At 41.0% G+C, this 14287-nt stretch overlaps 1 protein-coding gene across 1 annotated transcript in view; it reads left to right on the top strand.

Moving 5' to 3' along the window:
* The window catches only part of C1QTNF12 (C1q and TNF related 12), a 998063-nt gene that overhangs the window by 341215 nt on the left and 642561 nt on the right, over positions 1-14287 (top strand). Inside the window, exon 3 of the mRNA XM_044063195.1 lies at positions 5129-5240. Within this exon, the coding sequence (XP_043919130.1) occupies positions 5129-5240 (112 nt within the window). The remainder of the gene's footprint in view (positions 1-5128; positions 5241-14287) is intronic.

The following is a 14287-nucleotide window of genomic DNA, read 5'->3' as shown; positions in this document are numbered from 1 at the left end:
GTTACAATTGCCTCATGTACACGGACAACCCTCTCCTCCTTCCAACAAACACAAATGTATGTGAGAGATGCAACTATACAGCCAAACTGGAGGCCAAGCTATCTCAACCCAACAGCCAGTCAAGAGGAGAAGGGAAACACTTGCACCGCACTTCCAGTCTCACATAAAACAGTCATACATGCACCATCAAACAACACACATAAATACTCAAAAACATACTCGGATGCTCTAAATAAAAATCTGCCTAAGCAGCAGAGACCTTCAAAGCAGACATCCAAGCAACCTCCACCCTCAAACAAAAACTACGTATCACATACTTCACAAAGTCAGTGTGCCAAGCAACCACAGCCCAAAAGGCACAACAACACACCCAATACACTAGTAATAGGTGACTCTATTGTCAGGCAAACTGACGTCCCACTCACTAGACTGAACAAGGAGAAGGTTACTGTGAGCTGCCTGTCAGGTGCCAGGATCCGCCACATAACATAAGCACTCAGGTCACTCCAAAACAAGTACAAATATGACTCTGCCATTGTACATGTTGGTGTGAACGACCTGAGATGTACCTCCCTGGATTACATGAAAAGAGACATAGAGGAGCTCTCTGATCATGTAGCCCAGGCCGGTATGACCCTGACCCTGAGTAGCATCTTGCCCTCACCAAGAATGATGCCACAGTACGAGGAAAAAATGATCAGTTTTAACAATTGGCTAAGCTATTGGTGTCATTCAAAGGGGATCCAGTGTCTGTCAGCCTGGAATGACATGCTCGACAAACCACGCTGCTTCGCCAGAGATGGCTTGCACCTGTCACCCTTAGGCTTTTGAATACTGGCCAAGGCTCTTGCCACCCCATAGTGCCTTTTTTAGGCAAGGCTCAAAAGACAAACCCGCCTCCATAAGCAACACAAGAAACCAAAAACTGAGGGTAATGCTACTCAATGCCAGAAGTCTAAACCTCAAAATGCATGCACTCGAGGCACTCCTTAGCATGGAGCAAATCAATATCTGTGCAGTAACAGAAACCTAGTTCAAAGCTCCAGAGAGCACCCCAGCACTACCAGGCTACAACTCATACCATAACTTTTGGCCCCAGAACCCGGGCCAAAATACAAAAGGAGGGGGTGTATCCATTTTCATAAAGGATACCCACACCTCCAGGTTAGTAATACAGCACGAGGCCTCAGAGACGATCCATGTGCAACTAACAGTGGGCAAAGCTGATTTTCAGATCGTAGCCTGCTATGGATCACCTACCTTGTCTCAGGACCCCCACTGAGCATTCCTGAGAACACTGGAAAATATAAAGGTCCTACCAAACACCATGATATTGGGAGATTTCATCTACCCAAACATTGACTGGGAGAATTACTCAAGTACAAACTCCTTTGCCCAATGCTTCCTAGAGTTTATAAACTCAAACGCCCTGGAACAGCTGGTTACCATGCCCACTAGAGGTGACAACATACTGGACCTGATCATCACCAACATGGGGGATCAGTGCTCCACACCAGAGGTAAACCCCTCGCTGGTAAGATCAGATCATAAACTAATCACACTGGACATCCACAGCCTGACCCCCAACCCCAGTCAAGGAAACCACTGTGAAAAACTTTTCAAAAACAAACTTCACACTTCTCAAGACCGAGATGGAAAGTTTCAAAGTCCCCTTGCTAAAGGATAATGCTACCCAAACCACAGAATCCTTTACAAGTGCATTCTGTGAGCATCTACAGGGATGCATGGATCGACCCATCCCAAGTAAAACCAAGACTCACTCCTCCAAAAAGAGGAAGCCAGTCTGGTGGTCCCCGGCCATAAACAAGCTATACAACAGAAGGTGGAAACTACTACATGATAGAGCAAAATCCCAAAAAGGAAAGGCATCACTGATCAATATTAGCAAGAAACTATGATCCCTCATAAAATCATCCAAGGCCAGTTTTGAAAGAAAAATTGCCAAGGACTCTAAAGATAACCACAAGGCCTTCTTTAGCTCTGTCAAAAATCTAGGTGGCAACTCTCAGATATGCTCTGAGCTAGTGCAAAATGGCAAAAAATACACTGAACCAACTGACATTGCCAACATCCTGGCTGACAAGTTCAGTGCAAACTTCACCCCCCTCACCTCCAAAAGGGCCTGTGTCCATCCCAGAAGAATGCAGAGCCCCAGACATCACAGACATGTAGGTAAAAATAGCCCTCTCCAAAGCTAAGAACACAGCATCAATGGGACCGGATTGTGTCCCAGGCTGCGTCTTTCACAAGCTCCAAAAGGAACTAAACCCTCACCTAAATTCACTATTCAGACTCAGCCTTACCACAGGCTATGTACCCAAAGAGTGGCATACAGCAACAGTCATCCCGCTCCGCAAAGGTGGTGCCACAACAGAACCTGGGAACTATCGCCCTATAAGCCTGACTAGCCTGGTCTGAAAAGCTATGGAGAGAATCATCATGGAACTCATAAACAGAGACATTGGGAACCTCCAGACACTGGACCCTACCCAATTCGGCTTTGTTAAAGGCAGATCCTGCCTTCTAAACATAGTTGACTTCTTTGAAACAGTTACCAAGGCCATAGATGAAGGGAAGGTAGTCCACACAGCCTACCTGGACCTCGCTAAGGCCTTCGACACCATTCCCCACTCTGGCATCATAGACAAACTCACCAGCTTGAACATTAACCCCTATGTCACGAGATGGGTGGCCAACTGGCTCACAGATAGAACACACATGGTCAGAGTTCTGGGTGCCATGTCCGACTCTAAACCAGTTACAAGTGGAGTCCCACAGGGCTTGGTCTTGGGACCCCTCCTGTTCGGTATATACTTCTCTGAGGTACAGGCAAGCATGGGAGGACTATGGCTGACCAAGTTCGGAGATGACTGCAAACTGGGGGCCATAATCAACTCTCTGGCTGACACAGACATCCTTCAGAAGGGTCTCACAGAGACAGCTACCTGGTGTCAAAACCATGGCCTCAAGCTGAATGCCAAAAAATGCATAGTCATCCACTTTGGAAAAAACAAAGCGCCCACAAATTACCACATAGGTGGCAATCCACTAGGTACGGGAAATGTAATTAGGGACCTGGGGACCCAGGTAGATAGCAACCTCTCCTTTGATAATCACATTGCCAAAGTGGTTAGAAATTCCTTCTATGTAGCCCACCTAATCACGAAAGGGTTCACCTCTAGATCAAGAGAGGTCATTGTGTCCCTCTACTCATAACTCATTAGATCCATAATAGAGTACAATGCCCCTTTTGATATGTACCTAACTTGACACCTGCAACAGCTGGAAACATCACAGAAGTACCTCACCAAGAGGATCATGGGCCTCAAAGAGATGCCCTATGCAGCTCGACTAAAGAAACTCTAGCTCTACTCGGTTGCTTACAGCCTGCTCAGAGGTGATCTCTGCCTGACGTATAAGGCCATGTCCAACCCTGATTTAATGGACATGCTCCACCTCAAGAAAACCAAATCTCTTAGATCCACATGCTCCAGTGAATTAAATCTCAGTACAACAATAAATAGGACATGTTGGAGGGATAGATTCCTATCCCAGAGACTTCCCTCGCTCTGGAATAGAATCCCAGTTTATGTTAGGCAGAGCCCCTTGCTGACTCTCTTCAAGAGGAATCTTGACAAGTGGATGGGAAATCATAAATTTACTCCTGGGATCACTTCAGTGGCCCTGCTAAACAGAGGCCCAGGAAACTAATTTAAAAGGGAGGCGAAAGCCAACACATTCTGGCTAGGCTTATAAATGCCCTTGGACAGATAGCCTAGTACCTACCTATGAACCTGTGAACCTATGATTATGGATTGTGAAAAATTAGAAGTATATTGAGAAGAGATAAATATGTTTTTTAAGGGGTTATGGTCTGATAATTGCTCTTTAATTAGATAAGCAATACTAATGAATGTTCCAATCCCTGTAGCTGTAAAAGCCAAAGAGCAAAAAAAAAAAAAGAAATGTTTTGGGTTCTCTTGGCAGTCGCTAGAAAAGTTATTACAAAAAATTGGAAATTGATTTTTAACTACTTTGAAGTGATCAGAATAAGATCTATAAATCAAACTAAGACCTTTATTGGTTGGGATAACCTTGAAATGTTGGTATTGAAATACCAAGATTCTTAATGTGTTAATTGTATAAGATTACCATGATGATTCAATGTATTCCTATCATTATATAACAATATATGAAGTTGAATTTCTTTCTTTCTGTGTATATATTGTAAATATGTTACATTAATAAAAAATTCTTTAAAAAAAGAATGCAGAAAGGTAGAAGAGACAATAAAACTGTTTTTGTACATTGTGAGAACACGGGAACTATTGGATAAAATCAATAACAAAGGATGACACAAATGTGAATCTGAATATTATATGCTGTAAAGATTATGCGGACAGTAAGGAAATAAGTGAAAAAAGTTAAATTATTTTATAATTTGGAAAATATGGATAGAACAATGTAGACTTTTTGCTACAATTATATGTAGGCTTATAGAGAAACTACAAGAGTTTTAATAATCCTAAATAAGGGTATCTCTGTTTACATCTGAATGCTGATGCCTTAAATCAAAAAAAGAAAAAAATTACTTTTTATAAGATGACATCTATTTGTGCCTAGTGTTTTTTATATTTCTCCATGTATGTATTGTAACTGTAGGAAATTTCTATTTAACTGTATTTTAACATATGAATTACTTATGTTGTCTACTTTCTGGAGCTTTTCTCCTCAGGTCTCTGCTGAAAATGGGCACATGCCCACTCAGACCAACCTGGTCAACAAATGTCAAATAAAATAAAAATAAATAAGAAAGTGTCAAGGTACAAAGCAGTGTGGTTAAAAGAAGTGTTCTAATAAGATACAAAGTACTTGAAATACTTACTTAACAGGAACGTTACAGGGCACATGTAAATTACAAGTACAGGTAGGGACAACATTAGGTCATTGCTACACAGTTAACATTGCACAGCAGTTTTTAATTGTTGCATATAAAGGATAAAAAAACACACTGTTAAAGTTGCATATGTCTAGTTGTGATTTTACAACACAGTTTGTTTTATGTTACGAAGCCAGACTTTTATTTAATTTATTTTTTTATCCCTAGCATGGCCCTGCAGGCCCTCCAGGCCCCCCGGGGCCACAAGGCCCACCAGGCCCACCTGGAGCTGAAATCACACAAGAAGTTTTATTGCAGGAGTTTAAGGACATGATAAAAGGTAAGTACTACTCATGTCAATGAGACTTTCTTGCTGACATCATTTCTATGTTATATTTCATGTTGTTAATTTAGACCTAGAGAGCTTATATACTGACTCATTTCATTATTATATATTACAAGCCAGTGGTAATAATAAACAACTACATATTTCTTGTTTGACAGGCTACAAGTGTACAACCATTATTTGTTTATGGTCTAAACTGTTTCAGTGCACTCTCATTGCTACTCTAAGGTAACAGAGCCTAAATTAAATGTCATTATAGCCTATAAAGTGGATTTCTTTTGTATTGTATGAACTTTATAGATCTTTTTTCTGTTCCCACCAGCTTTGCCCCCTAAACCACCTTGATACCTTATTACCCTGGTACTTCTTTATGTCCTACCAGATGTAGCACCTATACTGTCATGGGGCTTCCTTTCCAGGGAGCGAGATACTCTGCTAAAGGCTACATGAATGCTTTTTGTCCCCATGTGGTTCATAGAGGTTGACTATGCATTGCATACAGACACTGTTCCCATTGGTACAGCTGTATCATCAGTGTCATTTGATAACATGATGGCTTTACACAGCTCCAGCCAAACACTACTTTGCAGTATGTGACTCCTACACCTATATAGAAAATTGTTAAAGTAAACAGCTCTTCTAGAGATCTAAACTTGTTCTACTACATCAACACCAGATGGTGTGACAGATATCAAACCCAGTGTATCCCCCTTTCTGGAATAGGCTTCCCTTTTCCAAGAAGCAGATTGCCACCTTAGTAGCCTTTAAAACTAATCTGGATGGCCAAATGGGTGATCACAAATTTTCAGTGGGGATATCTGGTAAATGTCTGCCTACTAGGGAACATTGGTAGTCTCCCACCAGATGGTCTCTTTTGGCCGAAACTTAGTAAGAACCCATGAAACCTATCAGCATATGAATTTATGGAATCCCTACCATTTGGTTAAGTGAAGTTTGAACACTGCAAGACAGCATCATATCATATGGTGGTTGAAGAGTTTGTCTTTGAAATGGGGCTTGTTGATATTTTGGTGTATAACTAAGTCTTTGAAATAACTACTAACTGAGTAGCTTTTCAAGGTAATGGAAGTCACAGAGAGCAGGGTTTAATATAGTTCTAAAGGCAAGCAGAGATCTGACAGGAGCCTATATGCTACTGAAAAAAGGCAACGTTGTTCATGCTTCTGAATAAGTAGTTCTTAAACCTTGGATTCTTTTGGTTATAAAATGCTGGGGTGATTGTTGTGCTGTTTAGAATTCTACATTTATTTATTTATTTAGTTGCAGTTGGTTAACCAGGATAGTCCATTGGGCCAATAAGAACCCGTTTTCAATGGAGTCCTGGGGAGAAAAGCTCCAAAACAAAGGTTACAAAAATTATTACAGCAGCTTACAATTTCAAATTATTAGTAGGTTAAACACAAAGCTTTAAAGCAGTGGTAACAAAAGATTGCAGCAGTTTACAATGTCAGTCATTTGTGGGTTGCAAACTAAATAAAGATTAAGCTGTTACAAAGTAATTTTTAGGTTTTATTTTGTAGAACAACCCAGATTTAAGTAGGAGCAAAAATGAGTTTAGGTAAAAATTTTTGGAAAAATAAAGCATTGTGGTAGTATATATATAGTTTCTTCAGAGGAATAGTAGGGTTAGAGAACTACAGTTGACTTAATTATTTGGTGTCTGGTAATATATGAATAAGTTGAAGGTAGTAAGTGGAGAATGGGCTATGAGGGGTGGGAGCAGGAGCATTCCCAAAAGGATGTTAGATGTGAGTGGGGGGTGCCTGAACCATTATGCTGCCTATGCCCCCATTTAACCATGATCCAGCTGTGGTCTCACCTTAAAATGTAAATAAAAGTAGCATAGTCACATTTGGTAAAATTGATGGTGCTGCACAGTAATACATAAATGGAATTTACCTTTTGACTGACACTGTGATATGGGAATATATCAATATACATTGAAAATTGAACACTATATTTTATGATGGGTGAATGAGGGCAGATTAAAGGAGAATTAGGACAGATTGGGATGTGGCAAGATCCCTTCACAGATGAAGTGAGTGAGGTAGATGATTTTTCTGATAATACTGTTGATACATTGATTTAAGGACACACCATTGTCTGTGTTTGGTCATATTCCCATATCACAGTGTCAGTCATAAGGTAAATTCCATTTATGTATTATTGTGCAGCACCATCAAGTTTACCAAATGTGACTATGCTACTTTTATTTACATTTTAAGGTGAGACCACAGCTGGATCATGGTTAAATGGGGGCATAGGCAGCATAATGGTTCAGGCACCCCCCACTCCCATAGTGTCCCATTACTTGGCCATCTCTCCCCATTTCCCATAAACACAGTTCAAACCTGTCAGTGTGCATTCTATTAGCTTCTTTACTTTTACAGTGATTACAGAGATTTGGATTTAATTTAAAACTTTTATTTCAAATTTTAGAGCACAAACACTGACACCCAATTGTTAAACAAAACAAAACAGTCTCACACTAAAAACAGACTTAGCATGAACAACAGTAAACATCTCCTCTGTTGAAACTGTCATTCATTGAAAATGCAATGAAACCATTTTTACAGCACCAGTTATCAGTGTAATTTAGACTGTAATGGAGTATTGGTGAATTTGAGAAGGAGTTTAGGATAATTCCTAATTTGCAGTCATTTGCAAATTTAGTTATTCAAAGGTTATTAGCATTTTTTTCTGCACTTCAAATACATACAGTTGAAAGAAAAGAAGGGCCTAGGACAAATCCTTGGGGAATGCTGCTAGTTGCTTTTAAATTTTTGCAGAGGGTGCCATTTATTCTGATCAAGTATATTCTGATTGATAGCTAGTTAAGAAACCGCTGAACTACAAAGGGATTGGTGTTTAGTTGGGTTAGCTGATTTATGCTCCAAGAGTGGGGAACAGTATTAAATTCTTTGGCCATATCTGGATAAGCAATATAGGCAAAGATTCTACATAATCTACTGCTTTGATGAAGTTTACAAATAAACTATCCAGATGAAGAAGGCATAGTGTATCCCTAGAAAAAAACAGACTGCATTTGGTCTAGAGTCTGCAGATCTTATGGGTCCTTATTAATTATTTCCACAATAATTCATTCAATGGCTTTACATGAGTCTATAAATATTGTGGGAAGAAATATCCAAGGGATTTTTATGGCTAGGCTTGTATAGGCCCTAGGGCCGATAGCCTAGTACCAACCTATGAACCTATAAATATTGTGGGAAGAAATATCCAGGGAATTGTTATGGCTAGGCTTGTATAGGCCCTAGGGCCGATAGCCTACTACCAACCTATGAACCTATATAAGGCTATTGAGGCTGATGGGCCTGTAGTTGCCTACATCAGTGGGGGAGCCACCCTTTTGGGGGGTGACAGTGGTGGGATTTATTCATTGTTCAGGTACATATTCTGTAGCGGCAGTCTTTCTGAAGATGATTAGGAGAGGTTTGGCTATGATAGTTTACCCATAAGCAGCTGGTAATATTATATAGTTCCATGGAGATGTTATTTTTTGCTTTGAAGAGGGCAGTTGAGACTTAATTAATAGTAATAATGGGGGAAGGGGTTTGGCTTGTGCTGTTAGGGAACTTGGGGTATAGTAGGTGGTATTAAATTAGAATTGAATTTATTAGCCAAGTTTTTCGCTATGGATTCTGAGTTAGTGTGGGTAGTAGCATTTATGAGGTCAGAGCATAGCCGAGTATTACTGAGGATTTTATATACAAAAATAATAGGCCGCCTTGAAGCTTCTTGTAGTGTCCTTGACATCTTTATTAATTTGAATAAGTTTTTTTATGTGGTAGGAGGAGCAATATTAATATAGGGCTGGGGTCTTTCATGTTTTCTTATACAATTTGTTGATTCTATTATCCCACCAGAATGGATGTTTTATGTATCTATTGTTTTGTTTGACAGGAAGAGAAAGATTTATGTATGCAGTGATTTAATAGGTCAAGTAAGTCATTTGCTAAGGCTTGGTTGTCAGTGTTTATGGATTCAGGGTGATTAATTGGTTGATTTGAGTCCCTGGATGTAGATGGATTACTGAGGCTAGGGAAGCTTGTCTTGAGGCAGAAGGTGAAGGTTAAATGGTCTGATTTAACAAGGGAAAGTACTTGTGGGGCTGATCAGGGGTAGACAAGTTAGATAAAACAAGGTCTACTGGGCTTCGGCCTCTAGTAGGGACAGTAACTATTTGTTCTAAGGATCTGTGGTTGATGATGTTGAGAAGGTGCTATGTATAACAACTGTTAGATGCATAGGTGGACCAACTGATATTCAAATAATTAAGGTCTCATAATAAAAATGAGTTTAGCTTTAATTCCATTTGTGGAGAATCCAGTTTATGCATTATATGTGCTCCCCCAGGAAAGGGGGACTTGTAATTACCAATACTAAATCAAAGCTGGGGTAACTTGGGATAAGACGCCCATGCATGGAATTTGTAATAAATACAGATATGCTGCCAGTGGTACTACTGATTCCCAAATGATTGAGAGGCAACAAACTCTGGAATAAAAGAAATACTTTCTACAGATGTCAACCACGTTTCATTAGCTACACAGTCGCATATGTTCTCCAGTTAAACCAAAGTTTCCAAGTTGGACATTTTACCTCTGAGTTTCTTGTGTTGAACAAACACATCCTGAGACCTAGCATATTATAATTTGTCAGACTTACTGTGAAAGTCTGTCGTGCACTCTCTCGAGGCACTCCTAAAAATGGAGAATATCGATATTTGTGCAGTAACTGAGACCTGGTTCAAGGCTCCAGAGAGCACCCCTGCAATACCAGGCTACAACTGTTACCACACTTTTCGACCACCAAACCAGGACCAAAACACTAAAGGTGGAGGAGTGTTCATATTCACCAAGGATATTCACACCATAAGGCTAGTTGCCCAACACAATGCATCTGAAATTCTCCAGGTGCAACTAACACTAGGTAAGACTGCAATCCAAATTGTAGCTTGCTACAGATCCCCCACCATGCCCCAAGATTCTCACTAGACGTTTCTTAACATACTGGAAATATTAATATACAACTAAACACCCTAATACTGGGTGATTTCAACTACCCTGCCACTAACTGGGAAAACTACTTATGTAACAACATCTTTGCCCAACGGTTCTCGGAATTCATAAATTCCAATGCCCTGGAGCAACTAATCCATAGTCCCACCAGGGGCTCCAATATCCTAGACCTGGTCATTACCAACATGGGAAATTGCTAATACACACCTATGGTCACCCCCTCGTTGGTCAGGTCTGACGATAAGCTAATCACCCTTGACATCCACATCCCTCCCCAACCCCCTGTAAGGAAACCTCTGTAAAAAACTTCTCCAAAGCCAACTTCATGCTACTCAAGTAAGAAGTGACAAACTTCATGACACCCATGCAGACGGGAAATGAAAGTCTGACTGCTGAATCCTACACTAAAGCACTGTATGAGCACATCCACTCATGCTTGAATTGTGCCATCCCAAATAGAAGCAAGATGTTCTCCTCCAAAAAAAGGAAGCCAAGCTGGTGGTCCCCCTGCCATAAACAAACTTTATAACAAACAAAAGGAAGAAACTGTTGCAGAAAAGAGGAAAATCCCAGGATGCAAAAAACTCCCTTACCAGCCTCAGTAGGAAGCTGAGATCCCTCATAAAATCCTTCAAAGCTAGTTACGAAAATAAAATTGCCAAAGATTCCAAAGACATCCACAAGGCATTCTATAGCTATGTCAAGAATCTAAATGGCAATGCTCAGATCTGCTCTGAGCTACAACAGAATGGCATTAAATATACTAATCCCAAGGATATTGCCAATATCCTGGCAGATTGATTCAGTGCAAATTTCTCCCCCCCTCTCACCCCCTAAAGGGCCCATCTCAATACCGAAAGATTGCCAAATTCCGGTAATAATGGCCACACAGGTAAAAACTGCACTCTCCAAAGCTAAGAATACAGCATCCATGGGACCAGATGACACCCCGGGCTGTGTACTACATGAATTACAAAATGAACTGGCACCTCACCTAAGTGTCATGTTTAATCATAGCCTCACCTCAGGCTTCATGCCTACTGAGTGACTCACAGCTGCAGTTATCCCACTCCACAAGGGGGAATCCACCTTGGATCCTGGGAACTACCGCCCCATCAGTCTGATGAGCCTGACCTGCAAGGCCATGGAACGTTTTATCATGGAACTTGCAAAGACATTGGCAACCTTCAAACACTGGACCCCACCCAGTTTGGGTTCGTGAAGGGCCAATCTTGTCTCCTGAACTTGATTGACTTCTTCAAATCAGTCTCCAGAGCTGTGGACGAGGATAAGGTAGTCCGCACAGCCTATCTGGAATTCGCCAAGGCCTTTGACACCATCCCCCACTCTGGAATCATAGATAAACTTACTAAGCTAAGCATTAATCCCTATGTCACTCAATGGGTTGCCAACTGGCTTACTGACAGAGCCCACACTGTAAAAGTAGCCGACTCCAAATCTATCTCCAGACAATTGACAAGTGGAGTACCTCAGGGTTCAGTCCTGGGACTGCTCTTGTTTGGCATCTACTTCTCTGAAATACAGGCCAACACTAAGGGACTCTGGCTAACAAAGTTTGCAGATGACTGCAAACTGGGAGCCATTACTGAATCCCCAAATGATGTGGATATTCTACAAAAGGGCCTTACAGAAACAGATGCTTGGTGCCAGAGCCATGGATTCAAGCTCAATGCCAAGAAATGTATAGTTATCCCCTTTGGGAAAAAAATGTACCTGTGAATTACCACATAGGTGGCAGTACACTAAACACCGATAGTGTAATAAGAGACTTAGGGACACAGGTGGACAGTGGTCTCATCTTCGATAACCACATCACCACAACATTCAGGAAATCCTTCTATGTTGGACACCTCATCACTAACGGCTTTTCATCCAGAAAAAAGGAGATCATTGTCCCACTGTACTCTTCTCTCATTAGACCCATTATAGAATACAACACCCCATTTGGTATGTACCTCTTAAGACATCTGCAACAACTGGAAAGGCTGCAGAAATACCTCACTAAAAGAATCCCAGGCCTAAATCAGATGCCCTATGCTGACCGTCTAAAAAAACTCCAGCTATACTTGGTCGCATATTGTCTATTCAGAGGCAATCTCTGCTTAACATACAAGGCCATGTCAAACCCAGAGCTGTTGGACATGCTACACTTAAAGAAATCCCAGTCCCTCAGAGCCATATGCTCCAGGGATCTAAACCTTGTCATCACAATGAACAAAACATGCTGGAGGGATAGGTTCCTGACCCAGAGCCTCCCGAAACTCTGGAACAGACTGCCCATACATGTCAAGCAGAGTGCCTCTTTGGCCCTCTTCAAAAGGAACCTTGACGATTGGATGGGAGATAGGAAATTCACCCTGGGGATCACGTCAGTCACCCTGCTAGACAGGGGTCCAGGGAAGTAAATATTGTGGGAAGAAATAGCCAGGGAATTGTTATGGCTAGGCTTGTGTAGACCCTAGGGCCGATAGCCTAGTACCAACCTATGAACATACGAACCTATAAGTCCTCATAGGGCAGGTGCAGCCCATCACTGACAGAGCAGATAGATCTGCCTCCCAGGCTGTCACAACATGAATACCTCTATAATGATACCATTTATATAACTAATCATTGAAGCCAATGATAGTTGATTTGCATTTAGGCATCATTTCAAGAAGGGCAGAATATTATTCAGTACAAGATTTCCCCTCATTAAGAAACAAAGATGAGAGCTCACAATGTCCCTTTGCATCTCCTCTGAGGTGGACCACCTTAGATTGCTCACACCATCATGAGTAAGGACAAGGTCATACTCATATGTTGAATGCTTTAAGGCCTGTTACATTCTAGTGATGATCTTGGTATTGGTTACATGAGACAACTGGTTGCCATCCTATCCTTTACCAATATTGTCTATATGCCTGACCAAGTCACCAATAAATGAAATACTTCTGGTGTTTTAATCAATTTTAGCTGTAGACTCTGTCTACCTTAAGGCCATGGCTTTTTTCGTCTCAATGAGTCCTTGTAACGTTATGTGCCAATGGGACGGTAGTAGTCATGGATGATGGTGTACCTATGTGAGTAGTGATCTTATGTGAAAATGGGCTATATGTATGGCTGAAGCACCTTTAGTGTTTCTTGTAGGACTTGAGTCAGTTTTGTTTGACTATATCAGCATGCCTGGAATCTGCCTCAAGTTTGTGTAAGTAAATGTACCACAAAAATGGATTTTTATGCTAGATTATAATGGTAAATTGTCAGTAAACATGAGGCAGTTGCTACACTGCCTCATGACCTGTGGAGATTAGACAGGCCAAGGAAACAGAAATCAGTTATCTGTAGCTCCATGGCTGATGGCCAGATATTGAGGGTAAGAGGCTGTCTGAAACAGCTAGATATAGTGGTGGTAATGGAAGGTAAGTCCCTTAAGCTGGAGTAGTTACAGCAGTGGACTACAGATAGGTGGACTGCTGGTGAAGTGATAGGCTTGGGCTAGTGAAGGAGCGGAGTGAAGTTAAGTTAGTGAAGGGGTGACAGACAGCAAGACTAAAGGTATAATGCAGTAATACTGGGATTTAGCTATATCTATAAATATGGAAAGAGTATCAGAAGTACAGCATAGTGCGCTGTATGTCATTAGTATGACTTAGGGAAGCAAAAAGCATACTTACGCAACAACAGTAAAGCAACCAATAATTAGGCACCGCTACAAATAAATCATTTTGCTCCAGGAACACTGGGAAAAAACATAATGCACAGTAGACTGCTAATGAGTGGTTACCAGGTAAAACACTGAGGCAGCCAATGAATAGGTAACAACAGGTACTAAAATGGGGCAATAATCAGTAAACACACAATGAACATGAAATAGCAAGAACACAAACTGACTGCTGAATAGCCAGTAAATAGGCCGCAGCAAAATACTAAAATGGGGTTCAGCTAATAAAGTAAACAATAAAGGAATAAGCAATG

This window comes from Protopterus annectens, chromosome 2.part1 (genome assembly GCF_019279795.1).
Source record: "Protopterus annectens isolate FY-2018-M chromosome 2.part1, PAN1.0, whole genome shotgun sequence".
NCBI lineage: Eukaryota > Metazoa > Chordata > Ceratodontiformes > Protopteridae > Protopterus > Protopterus annectens.
The sequence above is the reverse complement of the archived record's forward strand: the minus strand, read 5'-3'. Positions and strand labels throughout refer to the sequence as shown.